Below are 23,610 nucleotides of genomic sequence, written 5' to 3'. Positions count from 1 at the left end.
AATAATTTTTACTTTTTATATTAAAAAAATCAATATGTAAAACTAACATCCCCCGAATAAAATTTCTATTTGTGGGAATCTGGGAATGAAAATAAATTCAATATAATGTCAATAGTCCACAAGTCATTGCGGAACCAGTGTACTTTTCTGACAACTTCAAAAGCAATGCTTGAATAATTTTCACTCAATTTAAATTACTGTTTTATTATAATTATTAAATTTTAATTTATTTAAAAAAATAAATTTTATTTAAAATAGTGATTCGTATTAATTTTTAATAAATTTTTTAATAAAATATACACATAATATATTTTACATGACTTAAAAAATTTTATAAAAGAGTTCCTTTGCCACGTCAGAAAATATAGTTACTTTACTCCATGTAACTCTAAAATCACCTGCACTAAAACTCTTCAACATCTTTATAGCAAATTAAGAAACTTTCCAACCTTACCTCCTCTCTCTCTACACCAACCATAGACAGCCACAGAAGTGTACCCAGCCAAGCACTGGAAGAAGAAGCAGCGCTTTAACCTCCTCCGAATTCGAGTTCTGGATGGTCCGTAATCCATTCCTCCCGAAACCCGATTTACCATTTGCCGATGAATTTTTTATTGACAGAGGAAAATTAGACCCATTATAAAAAACGAACCTAAGTCGTGCAGATAGACAGGTCCAAACCTGACATGGCAGTGTCGGAGACAACAGATAAAGCTGAAGGAGGAGAGGAAAAGCGAGAGAGAAAGAGAGAAATGTAGGAGTCTTGGTTGTAAAATATAAAGCATAGAGAGAGTCAAGATGGAAAATAGAAAAAAATTAAGGTTTGGTGAAAAAATGAAAATTTCATGACTGATAGAAAATTTTGAGACGGTGATTGAAATTGAGAGAGGAAAAGCCGAAGATCTAAAAAGAGAAATGGTGGGTGACAGAGGGGAGAAGCTGAAGATCTAAAGTTCGTTCACATTTAGTAAACTTTAATCATTTTTACTTTTGGTAATAACTTTTTTTTTTAAAAAATAAAAAATTAAGCCGCTTAGAATAATAAAATAGTCGCATGTAGAGAAATCTATAAGAAATTCATTGGTGTGACTATTTTAAATAAATTTTTAAATATTAATAATTTTTTTAAAATAAATTAAAGTTTATTAATTATAATAAAAAATGACTTAAATTTGGTGATTTTAAATAAAAATTACCAATAATTTTTGTCTAAATCTGATCGAATTTATTATTTTATATAAGAATTGAACCCATATATTTACATTTTAAATTCGGATTAAACTGGATTTAGCTATTTTTTTTCCACTCCGAATGATCGGCGTTTTTCCTTTTTCTTTTTTTCCTGCTAAGAGTAACTTTATGAAGCTCTGTTAGTACCAAAAAAAAAAAAAAAAATACGAAGCTCTATAAATTCCACTCAGTTCTTCAACTACAGCACACAACCAAATCCTCCCTTCAGAGAGTCCAGACTCATATCATGGATTTCTCTTCAAATTTTATATCAATTCTAGGAGTTGTAGCTCTACTCCTACTCTATAACCAATGGAGGTCAAGGAAATATAGCAGTAAGGGGCAGCCTTTACCCCCACAAGTGCCTGGTGCCCTACCAATTATAGGTCACCTTCATCAGCTTGGTGCCAGGAAACCATTTGCCCGAATCTTGGGTGATATAGCTGATAAACATGGCCCTATCTTCTCCATCAAGCTGGGGATTCACCGCACAGTGGTGGTCAGCAATCAACATATACTGAAAGAGTTCTTCACAACAAATGACAAGTTCTTAGCTTCACGCCCATCAAATAGACTAGCAAAGTACCTAGCCTACAACGGTGCAGCCTTTGGTTTCACGCCTTACAATTCCTATTGGCGCGACGTGCGTAAGCTCGCCATGGTCGAGGTCCTCTCCGTACAGAGGCTAAAGTTGTTCAAGGATGTTCGAACATCTGAAGTGAGTCATTTAGTCAATGATTTGTTCAAGAAATTCAAAGAAAACAAGAGCAATCCAATCAAGGTTAACATTGGCGAATTGCTTGCACATTTGGTGCTGAATATAATGACAAGAATGGTGGCCGGGAAGCGATACTTCGAAGGTGACAATAATGGACATGATGAAAAGGGACGTCCCATTGGACAAGTCATGAGGGACGTCATGTATGCTGCTGGTGCTTTTGTTCCTTCAGACATGATTCCATTTCTAGGATGGACAGATTTTTTTGGTCCTGTCAAAACTATGAAGAAGGTTAGCAAGGAATTAGATTCCATTTTGGAAGTTTGGGTTCAAGAACATGAGTTGAGAAGGCTTAACGGTGGGGCGCAGACCAATCGCGATTTCATAGATGTTTTGCTCAATTCAGTTAAGGACGATTCCACGTTCGGCCATTCCCGGGAAATTGTTATCAAAGCAACGATACAGGTAAACTTTTACTTTTTTAAACAAAAGAATCATTTTTTAAATCTTGCAACGCTAGATATCTTAAAGTACAATATTTTTTTAGGAAATGATAAAATATTAGCTTTTCATGCTATTAACAGTTGAATTAAATTGTGCAGACTCTTATATTCGCTGGGTTTGATACAACAGCCCTCACCATGACATGGATGTTGGCTAATTTGTTGAACAACAGGAGAGAACTGGAGCTTGCCCAAGAGGAAATAGATCAGAAAATTGGGAGGGAAAGACCTGTAGAGGAATCCGACATCGAAAACTTAGTGTACCTTAAAGCAATCACGAAAGAAACACTGAGATTATACCCAACAGTGCCCATGGGAGTTCCTCGAGAATCAATGGAAGATTGCACCCTTTTCGGATACCATATTCCGAAGGGTACTCGTCTTTTGACAAATTTGTGGAAGTTGCACCGAGACCCGAGTATATGGACGAATCCTGAGGAGTTCAAGCCTGATAGATTTCTGACAACCCATGCAGGAGTAGACATTTTGGGTCAGAATTTCGAGCTCATACCATTTGGTTCGGGTAGAAGGTCTTGTCCAGGTCTCAATTTTGCTATGCAAGTGATACTGCTTGGAATGGCTAAGCTGCTTCAAGGATTTAATTTCACAACACCAAACAATGAACCTGTGGACATGACTGAAAGTTTGAATCTCACCTTGTCTAATGTAACTCCTCTGGAAGTTATGGTCAGTCCTCGTCTCGCTCCTGAGTTTTACCAATATTAAGCTAGAAGATAACTATTTCATAATAAAGTTTGGTCATTATTTAGAGTGTGTTAGATATAATGGATGAATACAGCTGATAGCTGTTGTTGGAGTGGCTGATAAAATGAGGAATAAAAATATGTATTATGTTATTTCTTTATTTTTAAGATATTTATATAATTAATAATTTATTATATAGTATAGATATATATTTAAAAATTTAAAATACAATTTCTGTGAAAGAAATTGTATAAGATGGACCATCATCAAATTCATCACTTTTTTTTCTTTTTTCAATTATTGTAATATATTAGCATGTTAATTTGAAAATGATATTGATATTTTAATGTCTAGACGAAAAGCGTGTGGTTAATAGGTAGAGGATCCAATCCACCAGAACAGTCAGCCTTGTGGGGGCCGTGTGTCATCTTCTTTGAATAATAGGAACATAAATGGTCAAGATGTGTAGGGTGAGAGATCATTCACGGCATTATTGAGCGCTCCATTGTATCACTTCATCGTTGAAGTGTGGTGTACTGAATTATATGCCTCATTTAAAAAGATAATTTTAATATATGTAATTAAAAAAAATAAAGATTACCCACTAAAAAATTTATATCACTACTAAAAGTTGCCTTTACATAAAGGCAAAAATTTAATTTTAATTCATTAAATTTTAATTTTTAAATTATTTATATTAATATTATTGATTTAATGTAGCACTTAAATTTTAATAATTTTTCGTTTAATAATTTTTCGTGTAGGATATAGTGTTGTGTAAAAGAATAAGAAAATTTCATGTCTCCCTTTAAAAAATTAAAAATAATCCATGGTAAAATTTAATCTACTATAAAGCAAGAATTTTAGAAAATTATTGAGTATTTTAAGCATAGCTTCATCGTACTAAGATAGTACTGGAAACTAATAATATCTGAGATGCTACGTTATAACATATTTGATAAAAAATAAAAAAAATAAAAAAATATTTATTAAATCTAAAAATATAAATAAATTGAAAATTTACGGCAGAAAGTGTATTTAAATAAATTTAAGAGATTTTATATTCTATTTCTTTTAATTTTTAATTAAAAAATATTAAATATTTAACAAAAATTATATTAGTTAAACCTGATTCATATTAATAATATTTAAACTTCTCCCAATTTTAATTAACAGTTGATACAAACTAACTGAATCCATCCTAATTTTAATTATCATTATCTAAATAAAATCTTAACGTTTTTAGTCTTATATATTTTAATTAATAATTTATATGAAAAATATTTTTTATTAATATTTTTTATTTAAATAATTTAATATTTATAAAAATATTAAAATTTTAATTTTTAAATAAAAATATATAAAAAATTTATAAAAATTATTATAAAATATATTTTTTTTATATTAAATTAATTATTTATATAAATGAATTCGAGTATTGAATATCTTATAAATAAAATTCAAATTCGATCTCAATCTGAATATTATTTTTCAAATTTGAATCGATGTTATATTATTTTTTAAATTTAAATTCATACTAAATTCGATTATAACTATACAAATTCATTTATTAGAGTTGAATCGAATTGAGTATCCGAAAATACCGACAAATTATCAATTTCTATACATCACTACTATAATTTCCATTTTTAAATAGAAGTTAAAAAAATAAAAATTATTAAGTTTTAATTTCAAGTCAATAATAATCATTGGTTTGATGCATCTTATGCACGATAAGGTGATAGTCTAGATATCTAATAATTTGCCTTGACGATGAGGTGGTAGTCTAGATCTTGTACCCAATCAATGAATAATTAGAATTTTATATTAATATGTAGGTTTCAACATATTTTATATAAAATTTCTTTTTAACTTTAAATTATGTGCGAGTATTACATGAAATGAGTGTATCGTAAAAAATTTTCTCATGAAATCAATCTTTGTACAACCAAAAATCAATAGAAACTTATGAGTCTTGCAATGCCAAGGATCTATGATACTATAGCGCCATGCAGCATGCACTAAGAATGCAACATGATGATGCATATATTCAATGCATATTTTAATTAAATTTTTAATAAGATAAAATATAAATGATATTTATTTTGATAATTTTATATAGAAATATAAAAAATAGTAAAAGTAATCCAAAGTTAATGAAAAAAAAATATGAAAAATAAATAGAAAGAAGAATAGAAAGAAAATAAAAAAAAAATGCGAAAGACAAAAAGCAAAAGAAGAAGGAGAAGTAAGGGTATTGAATGGTTGGTTTGAATTAAATTTGGAATCAAACCAGTCTCATTTATTATGAAATCAGTTATTTAAGTTCACAACCACAAATCAATTCAATTCAATACATCTTATTCGGTGGATAAGTATAAACCATTTAATTGCCTCATACTAGAACAACTATCAAAATAGCACTCACAGAAATAAATATGAGAAGTTTTAGATTCTATTCTCCCAATTTCTGATTTTCATTTTAAAAAAAAAAAACTACCAAAATAAATTTTACCTAAACAATGTCATACTGTCCATGAAGTACAAATGAAAAGTAAATGCATAAAAAATTATTATTTAATCATTATGTTATAAAAAAATTAATTAAGTCCATTGATTTTCAAAATATTTTTTAAAATATATAGTTGGATTCGCGAAAGTGAAATATAGTGTATAGTCTATAATATATATTAGGCATTATCCTTCATTCCATCAACAACAACTAAGTTGGTTATGTGAATAATACATTTCATATGAAAATATTTACAATTTAAAATGTAAAACCCCCAACTATTGATTCTCTTTTTTAAATAGAAAATTACAACACTATTTGAGTTATCATTATCTACATTTATTATAAAAACTCTCTTAATTCTCCAATTAAGTAAGTAACTTTCAATTGTCATGCCTATGTCATCACCTCTATGATCTGTAATAGGATAAATATTAATAATTTTCTTTTTTAGTATGTAATTATCATCAATATAATATGCAGTGACACACATATAATTAATTCTTTGCAATGAGATTCATGTATCTATAGTAATACAAAACCCTTTGACTAGTTCTCTAAATTTTTTTTAAATTTTTTCTTTCTCTAAATACAAGTCATAATAATCTCTTGATATTGTCCAACGGGATAGTATTCAAAACTTAAGTTGTGTGTATTCAACCCATTCTTTAAACCCTTCCCCTCCTATAAATATAAATAGAACCCCATCAACAATAATCATCTTAGTTAGTTTCTATCTCGAAACCACTTGATCAAAATACTATGTACTTAATGAACCTAATTGGGGTCCCTCCCTCTTGAGTACTACAAATAGGTTGTAAAGACAATTGAGATTGCCTTGTAGTTATATTATCAGGGTTTTTCATGCATGCAGACATGTGATGTAAGTGAAGTAGTTATTCATTTTCGGATCAGAAAAAACTCTTTATCACAATAATTACACTTACCTTTTGTACACCGGTGTTATCAATAAACTTGGTAAAGTGATCCCAAACAGTTGATTTTGACTTCATGCTCTTCTTTTTTATTTTAGATGTAGTTTCTCCCGTTTTAGTTTGGGTTGAAGTAATTGGAGGTACATTATGTGCTACTCCTCTTACATTGTCATCTTTAAATAAAATAGTTCAGTATAAATTAAATTTATAAATACTTAAACACAAATTAAAAAATTACAAATTATAAAACACAAGCAAGAGTACTCAACTAAAACATTTCAAATCATGTAAACTCAACTAAAACCTCCTTACCAACTAAAACATTTCAAATCATATAATGCTCAAATCATGTAATGCTTAAATAATTCATGCCAATAGTTAATTGACTACATATATCATTAATCACCTCATGCAGCCTAGTTATCGAACTTAGAAATAACTTCATTAATAAATAAGTGAGGCAGAGAGCACTCTATACTCTCTAATATTAATAAAATATAATTATTCGACTTTCATTTTTATGTGATAGAGAACCAGACTCTAAATTGTTCACCTCTTTATTAATCATCTATATTTTTATGTGATATAATTTTGATTTGGTACCTTCGGTACTGGTACAGAGCATATTTTCCAAATAAAACTTGAAATTAAATTTCTTTGTAACCAAATTAAGAGATAAAGTTTACCTGAGAGGCTGAGACAGAGCAGTAGATGAGCAGACGACTTTATCGTGAATTGGTCGTTGACTAAGGAGACCCAGCATATTGAGAGACCAAGTGAAGTAGAGAGCTGGTTGGGAGTGATAGTGAGCAGTGACCTGTGGCGATCGGCGAGACAACAGTGATTATGGATATAGGATGGAAGGACTGGAGGGCTAACGCGACTCGCAAGAGAGAGAAAATTGACTAGCTGTAGCGACCAGTGAGACGAGAGTGACTATGAATGGAGGAAGGAAGAACCAATGATCAACGCGACTCACAATAGAGGATTGAATGGCTGTAGTGATTCACGAAACGAAAGTGATAATGGATGGAGGAAGAAAGGATCAATGACTAACGACCAACACGAATTGTGAGAGAGGATTGACTGGCTACGGGTTGATGCGACTGCGAACGCTAAGGAGAGGATTCGGTTTCACTGAATATCTGAATTGAATTTCTCAAGACTGAATTTAACCTAAATATAAAAATCAAAATGCAACATTTGAAGAGAAATTTAGTTCAATCAAAATATTTCTCCTTTAAAATCGAACCAAATCGATCAAAATGAAAATTTTAAAATTTAAAATCGAATTAAATCGAATTAATTTTACCTTAAAATTAAGCTGAATTCTAAAATTAAATCGATTCAATTAATTTTTTCAATTCAAATTAAATAGTACTCACCCTTATTATTGTTCCACAAAGTATTTCCATTTATTAAATACTCAGGTCAAAATAATCTAAATATCTCTAGAAATACATATAATTAATTATTTATAAAAATTTGACAATTTATTACCGCTGACAAGAGATAAAACATTGTTATATAGTTTTTTAATTAACGTATGAGATCATTGCATAATATTAAATAGACTGTTGAAAATAATTGATGTACCATACACCTAATTTATTATTTAATTTTTATAATATCAAAAATTTCATTCATCTTTTAATTTTATAAATATATTAAAATATTTTTAAAATTTTTAAAAAATTTACTAGTTATTATAAAAAAAAAATTACTAGTTACTTTATATCTTTAGAATTTTAAGTTAATGAGGTTATTTTTAACATAAAATGAAAGGGTGTAAAATTCCTTTTTAGAATTACCATTCTCTTTATTAAGTGGATAACTAAAATAATTAAAAATTGATTCAAAAAAAATAAAATAATTAAAAATATTTTAATTTTTTTTTAATTATTGAAGTTTAAGAAAATATTTAATTAATGGACTTTTTAAAATTTTAAATATATTTTAATATATTTTTAAATTTAAAAAAATAATTAATAAGTTTTTGAAAGATTTACAATTTAGTCCCTGAGTATTCCCATTATTAATAAGTCAGTCCCTGTATTTTTAGAAACCTATTAAAACGTCATTATCTTTTCTCTCCGTCAACAAAATAGTCCTTCCTTCTATTTTTGCCGTTAAAAATATAATAAAAGACTAAATTACCTTCCATTATTTTTCTCCTCCTCCTCTTCCTCCTCCTCCTCCTTCCTTTTCTTCTTCATCAGTTCTTCCTCCTGTTTCTTCTTCTGCTTCTGCTTCTTCTTCTCCTTCTTCTCCTCCTTCTTCTTTTGCTTCTTTTTCTTTTTTTTCTTCTTTTTCTTCTTTTTCTTCTTCTTCTTATTCTCCTTCTTCTCCTTCTTCTTCTTCTTCTTCTTCTTTTTCTTCTCCTTCTTCTTCTTCTTCTTCTTTTTCTTCTTTCTCTTCTTCTTCACCTCCTCATCATCATAACTCATATCATCTGCAAACGCTGACGTGTGGTTGCATCTGGCGAGGAAGTGGATGGCAATGGAGGCAGCGGTGTCAGCGCAGTATTACTTTGAGTGAAAATAATATCATCCACATAAATAAATAAACAAATTAGGTCAACCTTAAACTATCAATAAAAAAAAAATTACTCGTCACCAGTTTGGATCCGTTCACATAGATTCATGGTCTCAAGAGAACTAACAATCGATGGACTGGAACTGTCTTGAACTAGAACTCATACTCAAGGTTCAAGTAGCTGGATTTGGAAAGGGTGATAGGCATTCTCCGACTACTAGACTAATATAATAAACCATAAACCATGGAGGATGGAAACTCAAATTTAAATAATAAAGATGTTCATTGATTTGGGAAAGCTTCTAGCATTTCAGAGATTAGGTTATTTGATAAAAATTGGACAGGGTAATAGTTTCAACAAAGTGGAGAGATCGTTTTCCGCAGGCTCATCTTGTACATGAATCTTTGGTGGAATTAGATTATAGGCCTTTGCTACTGTTGTTAAATCCTCTTCCAACCAAGCATACCTTTTCATTTCATTTTGAAGCAAAGTTTTTTCTGCATCCTCAATATTCTAAAATTGTTTCTACCGCTTGGCGCACACCTATTTGTAGTTCTTTAATGTTTTCCTTTTTGCAGCAATTCAAGGTCAATAGAACCCACTTGAGCTGACAGCATAGAACATTTTTTAAAAGTATTTCTTTAAGGATGCAGTCTATTCAACACCAATTGAAGGATCTTTATTCTAAACTTTTTGATGCTCATAATGCGACTCTTGAGTCCTCATTAATATTAGAACTCCAAGACTTACAGCAACGTGATGAGCTTCACTGGAAACAATAATCTCAGGTGCAATGGTTGCAGGAAGAAGATCATAATTCTAAATTCTTCCATATGACCACTACTCAATGGAGGCAGCAGAATGTGATTTAAGGATTCAGTAGCTTTATACGACAGCATATACTATCGATAGTGAAACTGTGGTAAGTCTTAATACTCGGTTAGTCACTAATGAAATTAATGCTATACTTTTAGCGCCACTCTCAAATGATGAGATTAAGAAGGGAGTTTTGATATGGGTGGTACTAAGGCTCTTAGTCTTGACGGCTTCTCAGGTTGGTTTTATCAAAGTAATTGGGATTTACTTGGATCTGAATTGTGTAATATGGTTCATAGCTTTTATTCACAAGGTTATCTATTGAAGGAAATAAATAGAACCAATATTGTTCTCATTCCAAAGTATTTTAATCCGATTACTTTGGCTCAATACAAACCTATTACTCTTTGCAATTTTTTTTATAAGGTCATCTCTAAGACCTTGTTTAATCATTTGAAACTGTGGATGAATTCTCTAATCTTACTAAACCAAACTACTTTCATTCCGTCTCGTGCCATCTAACATAATATTATTATTACTCATGAAGCTTTTTAGCATATGATGACTTCATGTAGAAAAACCCATGCCATGGCACTTAAACTAGATATGTACAAGGCTTATGATAAAGTGGAGTGTCTTTTTTTATGACAGGTCTTGCTGCAATGGGTTTTATTGAATAATGGGTGCACTTGTTAATGCAATGTATTACTATAGTTTGATATTCTGTTCTTATTAATAGAATTCCTACAATACCTTTCTCTCCTTTCAGAGGACTCAAACAAGGGGATCCTTCATCTCCATATTTATTTTTGTTTGTATCTTAGGCTCTTTCCAATTTGCTTGAAGCTGCTAGGGATGATGGTCGACTTCAAGGCTTATGGATTTCTCATTTGCTCTAAGCATTACTAATGTTCTATTTGTTGATGATACTTTACTCTTTTGCTAGAGCATCAAGATATGAGGCTAGTCATTTGCTGCAACTTCTTAAGGACTACTCTTCAGCATCTGATCAATGTATTAATTTCTCTAAGTCCTGTATTTATTTTAGCTGGATGATTCCCTCTCCTTTGAAATAAGAGATTTTGTAGCTTTTTCATATGCAGCAAATGCGCTAGGGTGATAAGTATTTGGATTTACCTGTAATATTGGGTAAATCTAAATAGCAAGCCTTTGCATTGGATTGAGGATCACATTCATTCTAAAACTCAAGCGTAGAAACAAAAGCTTTTATCTCAGGCCAGTAGAGCTATTTTGATTCAATCAATTCTTACAGCTATCCCATTTTATTCTATGTCTCTTTTTCGGTATCCTAAGTAATTATTTACTAAGTTGAATAGTATTTTAGCCAACTTCTAGTGGAGAGGAGATGGAGAGAATAAAAAAATGCATTGGCTTAACTGGTAGAATCATATCTATCTAAATTTTATGGAGGTATGGAATTGAAGGACTTTGAAAATTTTAATCTTGTATGCTTAGCTAAGCAATGTTGGCGCCTTGTCTAGAATCCATCCAGCCTGTGCGCTCGACTTCTTAAAGGTTTATGCTTTCCACACTCTTCTATATGGGATGAACAAATTAGAAGTTGAAGTTCTTGGGTTTGGCAAGGAATTTTGGCTAGTAGATATGTGCTTAAGGAAGGCGTCCGGATGAATATTAGAGATGGTTGTCGTACTCTTATTTGGGATGATCCGTAGATCTTGGTGTGGCTAATTTTCATGTTGTCAAACTGCCTCATTGCCCTCTTCATGTTAATTTAGTAGCAAATTTGGTGGATCAGAATAGTATGGATTGGAATCATCAGTTGGTGCATTACCTTTTTCCTTCATCTCCTGCTAGGATTATTCTCTCTATTTCAGTAGTTCCTATGTGTACTCTAAATTCTTTAGTTTGGAATTTTGAGCAGAATGGACTGTATAGTGTCAAATCAGGTTACAAGTATCTCATCCAATGATGCTCTATCCAGGCTTCTATGCGTATCCTCCTCTTCGACTATTCTCACGAAGTTGATTTGGCAAAAGATATAGCCTCTTCAGGTGCAGCCTAAACTTAAAATTTTTCTTTGGCATTTACTTCATAATGCAATCCCTGTAATGCATGATTTATTTTCATGTGTCACACAAACTTCTTCTATATGTTCTCTATGTCTTACACAAATAAAAATGCTGGAATATACTCTTTTTCTTTATCCTCATACTAGAGCCACCTGATTTTTAAGCCCTTATACTTATAAATCTGTGTTTATCGGTTTTTCAAGTTTTTTTATTTGGTGGAAGACTCTCTAGAATCAATTTAAGTTAAATAATTATATGGCGGGCTTCTTGTAATAAAATAATTATATTTTTCTATGGTTTTATTTTATATTGTAATTAATAAAATAAATGAATTTTTGTCAAATTATATATAATGATGATATAATTATGTGGTACGTACCACAAGCATGCAAAGAATCCATACAGCTTAATGGATTTCTTGATAACAAAGTTAAATTTTATTATTTTACTAAAGAATGATGAAGCCAACAATTAATATTAATTAAAACTTTAACTTTACACATGTCATCTCACTTATTGCACGCGTATACATAACACAAGACTGTTTGTTTTTCTTTTTCTTTTAATAATTTACAATAATTTGCCTTTTGAAAATAATCATATAAAGAGTTTATTCTTCTGCATTCCTGTAATTATTAAAAGAATGGTTGACTAGAGAGTTACTTATCAGAGTTGTACACTCCTAAAAAAAATATTTTATTAAAAAGCTTTACATTAATAAACATTTGTTCACATTGACCATTTACTGTTAGCTAGGTTTTTAATTGAAGCGGTCCACGATGCTAGAAAAATATAATCGAGATGCATGAATTCCTTTTTTTTTTTTTTTTTTTTTTTCTTCTAGGAGGCGCATATATATACATATATATCAATTGAGCTAACCTTTGGATTATTTTATATTTCAATTTAAATATTTAAATTTTAAATAAATTCACTAAATATTTATGTTTGTATATAATTTTAATAAATTTTTAAATTAAAATTTAAAAATAAACGATTTAATTATTAAATATATTATTTATATTTAAACAGTAATAAATTTTTTTTATATTAATAATTATAGATATTTTATAATAAATATGTTATTTAATTTAAAATAATAAATATATATAAATTAATTAAAAATAGAGATATTGAATAAAAATTTTGAATATTTATAATAATTCACATTTATCTAACACTTTAAATTTTAAATTTTAGATAGTAAAATTAAATTTTTATTATTATAATGAAAACATTAAATTGATTTTGAAAATTTAATAATAAATTATAATATAATTTTTAAAATTATATTTAACTAATAAAATAATTCTTAAATATATATTTTTATTAATTTTATTATTTATTATTTATTTTTACTTTTATATAATATCATAAATTATTAATAATAATTTAAAATATAAAAAAATAAAATTTTATGATTTAAAACTTATAATATTTCATTATATTTAAAATATTATTAATAGAATATAATTTTTTTTAAAATATAAAAAAAATATAATATTAAATATAAATATTTAATAAACATTTTAATATATATTATTTATATTCGATATTTTCACAATAATCGTTTAGAGTAGATTAAGAATTATCATCACGAGATAGAATTATGTAGTAGGAATCTGGTCAACCAATATGTGATCCCATCTATGGAGAAGAAGACGGGATACTGTAGTTTATGGTCTTTTATCAAAATTCGCTCGCCCGCCCGCCCTAAAAAGGTCGGATCTTCACATAAAATTACCATTAGCAGACACAATACAACAAACTCCCATTATGCCTATAACCATAGGATCTCCAACCAACTAAGCCGGCGAGATCCCTTATCAATTAGCCGGCCACACTATTGTTGGATTATCAATTAGCCGGCCATATTATTTGATGTCCAAGCCACAAGGCAGATATCCGCCAAGCTCAACAATTGGATGTTAATCCCATATAGAAATTCCTCTAAGCCATTTCATTCCTAAGTCGTAAAGTGAATTATGCCAGACCAGAAGACTGAGAGTTAGTCCCACTATAAAAGGCATTCATGCTAGGTTACAAGGCAGGTTACGCCAAACCACAATCCGGACGTCGGTCCCACTAATCAAGGCATTCATGTCAAGTCACAAGGCAGGTTCCGCAAGGCCAGAAGACCGAGTGTTAGTCTCACTAAAAAAGGTGTTCATGTCAGGCTAGAAGATGGGTTCTGTAATACCCGGCTAGAGTCCAGCATCGAAATTCTACTTTCCGATGGAATCCAGGATGCCGAAAGTCTCTAGAAGGGTTAGATTTATGTTTTTCTAAAATGTTTTGATATATTTCATAGTTTTAAAGCATAAGGAAATGAGTTTTTAAGTGAAAAGAACCAAGGCAGAAAAGCCAGGTTCGGCCGCCGAAGGTGACATTCGGCCGCCGAACATACATGGCTTTTGGTTTCACGTGTGGCCGCCAAAGGTGGTCTGGCCAGTCACCTATAAAAGGCCCTCAGTCGGTTGAAATGATAAGTGTTGCCGCTTTTCTTTCATTGTCTGAGGTGAGACCCTGTCCTTTTTGAGTTTTCTTCATGTTTTCATTAAATCTTGCAAAGATGTGATTGATTTTTATGTTATTTTGAAGGTTTTGAGTTAGAAACTTGAATTTTGAAGTTTGGAGAGTTTGAAGGAGAGTTGCTCCAAAACTTCACGTTAGGATCGTTCATCTTCTTGGTTTCAAGTGGTAAGTGAAGATCCTGACCTTATTTTTATGTTTTCTGAAGGTTTTATGAGGTTTTGGGAGATAGTTGCATGAATAGGGTTAAAGGAGAGTTTTTGAGAAAAGAGTTGTGTAATAGACTATAGTGGACATGTAATATTAAAGAGCTGTAACAGTTGTGTATAAAGTTAGAATTGTGCTTGACTTAGTGATGTTTGTGTTGTAAATCTTTTGTTGTGTACATGATCTGTATATGTATATGTTTTACAGAATATGTGAAAAACCAAGCTTAACAGGTATGAGTAAACCCATCTAGAGCAAGCTCTAGTCAGGAGTACAGAGTACAGAGATAGTGCATGCACAGGTTAAGCCTTGGTTCAGAAAATAGTTTTTATTTTCACAGAAAATGTATGATCATGTATGAGATTTACAGGTACACAGAGAGTATAGCAGGCTTGCTACGGGTTCTGGCGGCCTTAAGCCGACCTGACTCCTAGCGCCGGTGACGATCCATTTTGGGGTCGTTACAGGTTCCACCAGGCCACAATCCAAAGGTCGGTCCCATAAATCAAGGCATCTTATGCCAGACTACAATTCGAGCGTTGATTCCACTAATCAAGACATCTTATGCCAGGTTACAAGGCGGATTTCGCTAGTCCAAAAGACTGGATGTTAGTCCCACTAATAAAGGCATTCATGCCGGGCCACAAGATGAGTTCTACCATGACACAATTCGAGCATCGGTCCCATAAATCAAGACATCTTATGTTAGGCCACAAGGTAGATTCCACCAAGTCACAATATGGGCATTGGTCCCACTAATCAAGCAATTTTATGCCAGGCCACAAGGCGGGTTCTGTCAGACAAGAAAACCAGGTTTTAGTCCCACTAAAACAGGCATTCATGCCAGACCACAAGACGGGTTTCGCCAGGCTATAATCTTGTAATGGCCAGCTGTTTGCTTCCGGTGCGGAAGTCGTCCCACATCGGAAGATGATGGAAGATTGAAATTGTATATAATAGCTAGCACGAAACTACTAAATAACTTGGGTTAACCATTTTGGGCAAAGTGGAAAGTGGGTCCAAAAGTTATTTAGGCCGAGCTGTTTCAATTGGTATCAAAGCCAGGTTTCGATCCCGGGTACTGTGGGTTATGGGGCCACCATGCTTATTGTAACGGCCAGTTGTCTGCTTCCGGTGCAGAAGCCATCCCACATCGGAAGATGATGAAAAATTGAAATTATTTATAATAGCTAGCACGAAACTACTAAATAACTTGGGTTAACCATTTTGGGCCAAGTGGAAAGTGGGTCCAAAAGTTATTTGGGCCAGTTTGGGCTGGGCTGTTTCAATTTAGGTGTCGGTTCCACTAATCAAGGCATTCATATCAGGCCACAAGGAAAATTTCGCTAGGCCACAATCCAGGCATCGGTCCCACAAATCAATGCATCTTATGCCAGGCCACAAGGCCGATTTCGTCATGCCACAATCCGAGCATTGGTCCTACTAATCAAGGCATATTATGCCAAGTCACAAGGCAATTCTGTCAGGCCAGAAGACCGAGTGTTAGTTTCACTAAAAAAAGCATTCAAACTAGGCCACAAGGTGGGTTCCAAGCGTCGGTCCCACTAATCAAGGAATTCATGTCAAACCATAAGGCGGGTTCTGCTAGGCCACAATCCGGGCATCAGTCCTACAAATCAATGCATCTTATGCCAGGCCACAAGGTGGATTTTGCCAGGCCACAATCCGGGCGTTGGTCCCACTAATCAAGACATCTTATGCCAAGCCACAAGGTGAATTTCACCAGCCAAAAAATTAGGTGTTAGTTCCACTAAAAAAGGTATTCATGCCAGGTCACAAGGTAGGTTTCGCCAGGCCACAATCTAGGCATTAGTCCTACTAATCAAGGCATTTATGCCAGGCCATAAGGCGGGTTCCGGTAGGCCACAATCTGAACACTGGTCCCACTAATCAAGACATTTTATACCAAGCTACAATCTAGGCGTCGCTCCCACTAATCAAGGCATTCATGCCAGGCCACAAGGCATGTTCTATCAGGCCAGAAAATCAGGTGTTAGTGCCACTAAAAAAGAAATTTATGTCGGGTCACAATGTGAGTTCCACTAGGCCATGATCTGGGCATCGGTCCCACAAATCAATACATCTTATGCCAGGCCACAAGGTGGGTTTCGCTAGGTCACAATCCACGCGTTGGTTCCACAAATCAAGAAATCTTATGCCAGACCACAAAGCAGGTTCTGTCAAGTTAGGAGACCGAGTATTAATCCTACTGAAAAGGGCATTCATGCTAAGTCACTAGGCGAGTTTCGCCAGACCAAAAGACCGGGTGTTAGTCCCAATAAAAAAGGCATTTATGCCAAGCGACAAGGTAGATTCCACTAGGTCACAATCCAAGCATCGATCCTACAAATCAAGGCATCTTATGTCAGGCCATAAAGGCGAGTTCTATAGGCCACAAAGGTGGATTCTGCCAGCCCACAATCTGAGCGTTATTTTCCCACTAATTAAGGCATCTTATGTTAGACCAAAAGGCGAGTTTCACTAGGCTAGAAGACCAGGTATTAGTACCGCTAAAAAATGTATTTATAGCAGGCACAAAGTGGGTTCTGCCAGGCCACAATTTGGACATCAGTCCTATAAACCAAAACATCTTATGCTAGGCCACAATCCGAGTGTTGGTCTTACTAATCAAAGTATTTTATATCAAGCCTTAAGGCAGGTTCCGCCAGGCCGACTAACTGGGTATCAATCCCACTAAACAAAGTATCTTATGCTTAAGCACAAGGCGGGCATATGTTAGGTTGACCAACTGGGTGTTAATCCCATTTTACAAAGATTCTAAAGCATCTTATGCCCAAGCCACCAGGCTGGTATATGCCAGGCCAATCGACCGGGCGTTGGTCCCATTTTGCAAAAAATTTATAAGGCATCTTATTCCCAGACCATAAGCCTGGTATATGCCAAGCCAACCAACTGGGCATTAGACCCGTTTCATAAAGAGATTCTAAGGCATTTCATGCTCAGGCCACAAGGCGGGTATGAGCCAGGCCACACGTTCAAGCATTGGTCCTGTTTCACAGAAAGTCTCCAATACATTTGTCACTGCTCTTATAATTACTCCCGAAAATCCAAAACTTTTTTAGAAAGAAGAAGGTCCATTGTAGACAAGTAAGACTTTTTTACGATTGGCGAAGCCAGAACAGACTGCTAAGCAAGCGAGTAAAGTCCGCAAGGATGAAAATGACCAGAAAATCGTCAGGACTAGTTGGGGCAAGAAATTTCCCGGAAGCGCACCAGGGCTGGAAAATGCGAAGAAGCTCGTCAAGGCTAGTCAGGATGGGAAAATGCCCGAAAATTGATCAAGACTAGAAAAATGCTCAGAAATTCGATAGGGTTGGAAAATGTCCGGAAACTTGTCAAGGCTACAGAATGTACGAAAGCTCGATAAGGCTGGAAAACGCCCGGAAGCTTGTCAGGGCTAAAAAAGCTCAAAAACTTGCTAAGGAATTACTATATCACTCGGATCAATTTTTGTTAAGCGCTGCAAAAGATCTTGGATTGAGATAATTGATAGGGCAAGTAAGAAGAAAGCAAGAATAATACACGCTTAGCCCAGATAGAAGCCGACTTAGTTCGACAAACTAAGCTAAGGCCGCACGATTTCAATCGATCTTCTTTCTCTTCTTCTTCTTCTTCTCCTTTTCCTTCTTCTTCTTCTTCTCCTTTTCCTTCTTCTTCTTCTTCTCCTTCTTCTTCTTCTTCTTCTTCTTCTTCTTCTTCTTCTTCTTCTTCTTCTTCTTCTTCTTCTTCTTCTTCTTCTTCTTCTTCGTTCTCTTCTTTTTCTTCTCCTTCTTCTTCTTCTTCTTCTTCTTCTTTTGAGGAGGAGGAGGAGGAGGAGGAGGAGGAGGAGGGACTATTTCGTTGACAAAAAGAAACGATAAGGATGTTTTAATAGATGTGAGAAAAGATAGGGACTATTTTGTTGACAAAAAGAAACGATAAGGACGTTTTAATAGATTTCTAAAAATATAGGGATGGACGATTTCGTTGACGGAAAGAAAGATGAGGAAGAACTATTTCGTTGACGGAAAGAAACGATAAAGACGTTTTAATATATATATATATGAGAAAAGATAGAGACTATTTTATTGACGAAAAGAAACGATAAGAACGTTTTAATAGATATGAAAAAAGATAAAAACGTTTTAATAGATTTTTGAAAATGTAAGGACTAACTTGTTAATAATAACAATATCCAAAGACTAAATTAAGGATTTTATTTGAGGGTAAAATTGAATTTTAAAAATTTTCTCTCTCCTTCCTTATCTAATTTTAACGAAAAATGAGACGAAAGGACTATTTTGTTGACAGAAAAAAAACATAAGAATGTTTTAATATGTTTCTAAAAATACAGGGTCTGACTTGTTAATAATGACAATACCTAAAGACTAAATTGTAAATCTCCCTAAGTTTTTTATATAACAAACATTAAATAGTAATTTTTCTTTACGCTTATTATAATCAATAAGTTGTTGTCTTTATTGGTCATGGCTTTTCATGAGATTTTTCTTTTGAATATATCTTTGAAATTTCTAAGATTTCTATTCACTTTGTATATTTGATTTTTTTTTTTTTTAATAATCACAAGAGATATTTACATATTAATCTCTTGATATTGTCATTATTTATAAATTTGTATCTATATTTTGAAAAATTCATTAAATATATCTGACTTATTTCTTATTAACAGTCTTTACATCCAATTTTCACTTATTTTTCTGTCAATAACTTGATCAATTGAGGGAGAAAAGTTTTATATAAAACCTAAAGGTCACCAACTCTTGTAGTTTTTTTTTTTTTTTTTACTACACCAATTGAGGAAGCAATTATTCAAATAGAAGGATGAATATGTGATATAATTTTGATTCGGTACCTTCAGTACTGGTACTGGTACAGAGCATATTTTCCAAATAAAACTTAAAATTAAATTTCTTTGCAAGAGATAAAATTTATCTGAAAGGCTAAGACAGAGTAGTAGATGAGAAGGCGACTTTATCATGGATTGGTCATTGACTAAGGAGATCCACGGGATTGAGAGACTAAGTGAAGTAGAGAGTTGGTTGGGAGTGACAGTGAACAGTGACCGACTACGCGATCGACGAGACGAAAGTGACTATGAATGGAGAAAGAAAGGACCGATGGCTAATGCAACTCATAAGAGAAAGAGGACTGACTGGCTGCAGCGGCTAGTGAAACGAGAATGACTATGGATGGAGGAAGGAAGAACCAACGGCCGATGCGACTCACGAAAGAGAGGATTGAATGGCTGCAGCGATTGACGAGACGAGAGTGAAAATGAATGTAGGAAGGACTGAAGGTCAACGCGACTCGTGAAAGACAGAAAATTGACTAGCTACGGGCTCATGGGACTTGCGAATGCGAAGGAGAGAGAATTGACTGAAGTTAGACTGAATTTAACCCAAATATAAAAATCAAAACTTAATATTTAAAGAGGAATTTGGTTCAACCAAAATATTTCTCTTATAAAATCGACCTAAATCGATTAAAATGAAATTTTTAAAAATTAAAATCGAATCAAATTGGTTTTACCTTAAAATCAAGCTGAATTTTAAAATTAAATTGATTCCATTAATTTTTTTAATTTAAAATAAATGGTGCTCACACTATTTATTATAGATTATTGTTCTACAAAGTATTTTCCATTTATTAAATACTCATGTCAAAATAATCTAAATATTTCTAGAAATACATATAATTAATTATTTATAAAAATTTGTCAATTTGTTACCGCAGACAAGAGCATATAGTTTTTTAATTAACGCATGAGATCATTGCATAATATTAAATAGACCGTTGAAAATCATTGATGTACCATATACCTAATTTATTATTTAATTTTTATAATATCAAAAATTTCATTCATCTTTTAATTTTATAAAATACATTAAAATATTTTTAAAAATTTTAAAAAACTTACTATTTATTATAAAAAAATTACTAGTTACTTTATATCTTTAAAATTTTAAGTTAATGGGTTATTTTTAACATGAAAGGGTGTAAATAATACGAAGTAATTAACTTTGGACTTTATAGAAGATTTGGATCAGGTCTAATTTTTATTATCGACGTCCGATAAAAATTCACGTTAGCTTTTCAAAAAAAAAATTTCGAGACGCACGCTTTCAAAAGTGTAACGAGAGCCGCAGACTTGTCACAAAATTTGATATGAAAAATTCATCATTTAAAGGATTAATTTTATATTTTAATTATTATTTTTGAATATTTTTATAATTTTATATATTAAATTTTTTTTTCTATTATAAATAACCCTACTTGATTATTAAAAACTTATTTTTTAATATTTAAAAATTTTCAATAATTGAAAATTTTCAATAAAACTTTTCGTTTTCTATTTTATATTTTCTCTTATATCGTTCTAATCAAATGATATTGATTAAAATTTCTAACCGATTCTACTAAATTTTTTTTATCATTAAAGTTCCTTTTTACAATTTCTATTCTCTTTATTAAGTGGATAACTAAAATAATTAAAAATATTTTAGATTTTTTTTTATTATTAAAGTTTAAAGTAAGAGAATATTTAATTAATAGAACTTTTAAAAATTTAAATATATTTTTTAAATTTAAAAAATAATTAATAAATTTTTTATATGATAAAGATTAAATAATAATTTATCTTTACATTTATTATAATCAATAAGTTGTTGTCTTTATTGGTCATGGCTTTTCATTAGATTTTTCTTTTGAATATATCTTTGAAATTTCTAAGATTTCTATTCACTTTGTATATTTGATTTGATTTTTTATTTTTGATTTTTGATTTTTTATTTTTCTAATAATCACAAGAGATATTTACATATTAATTTCTTGATATATTGTCATTATTTATAAGATTATTCCCTATTAACAGTCTTTGCATCCAATTTTCACTTATTTTTCTGTCAATAACTTGATCAATTGAGGGAGAAAAGTTTTAAAACCTAAAGGTCACCAACTCTTGTAGTTTTTTTTTTACTACACCAATTGAGGAAGCAACTATTCAAAAAGAAGGATAATTTGACTGCCTAGATGAAATTGCATTGGCAAAGTGAATATTTGGGAGTGAAAAATGGAGGAATAAGAGGATCCAAAGTTATCCTCTTCAATCTATTGTTTTCCTTAATCTTCGTAATAAAGAAATTTCAAGGGAGATAAAAATAAACTATCTATACTAATTAGACTGTTTATTTATAAAAATAATTTATATTTAAAAAATATTTTTTATAAAAAATATTTTTTAAAAAATATTTTTTAAAAAATAATATTTTTATATTGCTTAATTTTAATTTAAAAAATAAATTATATTAATAAATTTATATATAAAGTTCTTAATAAAGATTTCAAAGTATAGAAAATGATTTTCTCTTTTTAAAATAAAAAGTTAATTTCTTTAAAATTGCTTCATTTTTCCTTTAATCAGAAAAAATATTTTCTGTTAATTAAATTTTTTAAATTCTCAAAAAATAAAAAATTAAAAAAATTTTTTAAAAAAATTTTCATAAAACAAATGACACCTTAATGAAAAAATTATTTTATAGAGCAACTGCATGTTATCATTGAATATAGTAGGATTTATGTACGTGGAACTCACTATAAAAAATTTTTGGATTATTAACGAATTTTTCTGTTGCTAATTCAATAAAAATCTGTTCGTAAATGAATCAACAAACTACTAAGAAATTTTCGGATTATCAACAAATTTAATTCAATAAAAATTTGTTGGTAAATGAACCAACAAATTACTAACGGATTACTCGTTGATAAATCTTTAATAATGGTTTGAAGTCTATTAATAATACTAACGAATTTACTAACAGAATTTCTGTATTATTACTAATAGATTTTAAATCTGTTAATAAATTGAGAGAAAAATAACTTATAAAATAATTATTATTTTGATTAAATGATGAATTTTATTATTAATATTACTTTTTATTAATTCAATAAAATTTAAAATTATATTATTATTATTATTAAGTTTTTAATTTAAATTTAATATTTATAGAAATATATAAAAAGTAAAAATAAGAAAAAAGTAAATGATATAAAATGATAAAAAAAATATAAACAAAGAAAGAAAAAAGAGAAAAATAAAAAAACAATAGAAAAATAAAAATTATGAAAAAAAAGAAAGAATGAGAGTAGAGTAAAAATATAATAAGAGAAATGAGAAAAAAAAAAGAATAAATGATTAGAGAAGGAAATAAATAAAGAGAAAATAATAATAAAAAAATATACGTAGAAAGAAAATAATAAAAAAAATGAGAGAAACTAGTATTAATTAAATTCATAAAAAAAATAAAAAAATAAGAGAAAATAGAAGAAAATGATAAAAAAATGGGAGAAAAGGTAAGAAAATAATGAAAAAAAATAGAGAAGTTAAAAAAATATAAAAAAAAATAATTAAAAAATTATGAAATAAGAAATCCAAGTTTACTTCCATGAGTAATGTTGATTTATATATATTTATTTAATTAATTAAAATTATTTAATTTTAAATTTATTAATTTTAAATTAAAGTTTATTATAATTATAAATAAATTAAATTATTTATAAATTATTCCACATTAAATTTGACAAAATTCAACTGTTTTAGCTTTTTTCACTAAATAAATTAATTTAATATTTTAATTTTTAATACAAACAACCTAAAATAATAATATATTCTCTATTAAAATTAAATTAATTTAATTGACTAATTCTATTAGGTATTATTTATTTAAATTTAATAATCGAGTTGAGCAGAATTCAAAGGAGTTGATTTTAAACATAAAAAATAAAACTCGATTGAATTTTAAATTTTGAGAGTACTAATCAAACCAA

The 23,610-nt window shown here is 30.6% G+C and overlaps 1 protein-coding gene across 1 annotated transcript; it reads left to right on the top strand.

Annotated features, from left to right (window-relative positions):
• The first annotated feature begins 1,439 nt into the window (after positions 1 to 1,439).
• LOC110627830 (cytochrome P450 CYP82D47) lies at positions 1,440 to 3,348 on the top strand. Its single transcript, XM_021774200.2, has 2 exons — positions 1,440 to 2,413; positions 2,551 to 3,348. The coding sequence occupies exons 1-2, from the start codon at positions 1,478 to 1,480 to the stop codon at positions 3,175 to 3,177; spliced, it is 1,563 nt and encodes a 520-aa protein (XP_021629892.1). The 5' UTR covers positions 1,440 to 1,477; the 3' UTR covers positions 3,178 to 3,348.
• Positions 3,349 to 23,610: the final 20,262 nt, after the last annotated feature.

This window comes from Manihot esculenta, chromosome 12, assembly GCF_001659605.2.
Source record: "Manihot esculenta cultivar AM560-2 chromosome 12, M.esculenta_v8, whole genome shotgun sequence".
NCBI classification, from domain to species: domain Eukaryota; kingdom Viridiplantae; phylum Streptophyta; class Magnoliopsida; order Malpighiales; family Euphorbiaceae; genus Manihot; species Manihot esculenta.
The sequence above is the reverse complement of the archived record's forward strand: the minus strand, read 5'-3'. Positions and strand labels throughout refer to the sequence as shown.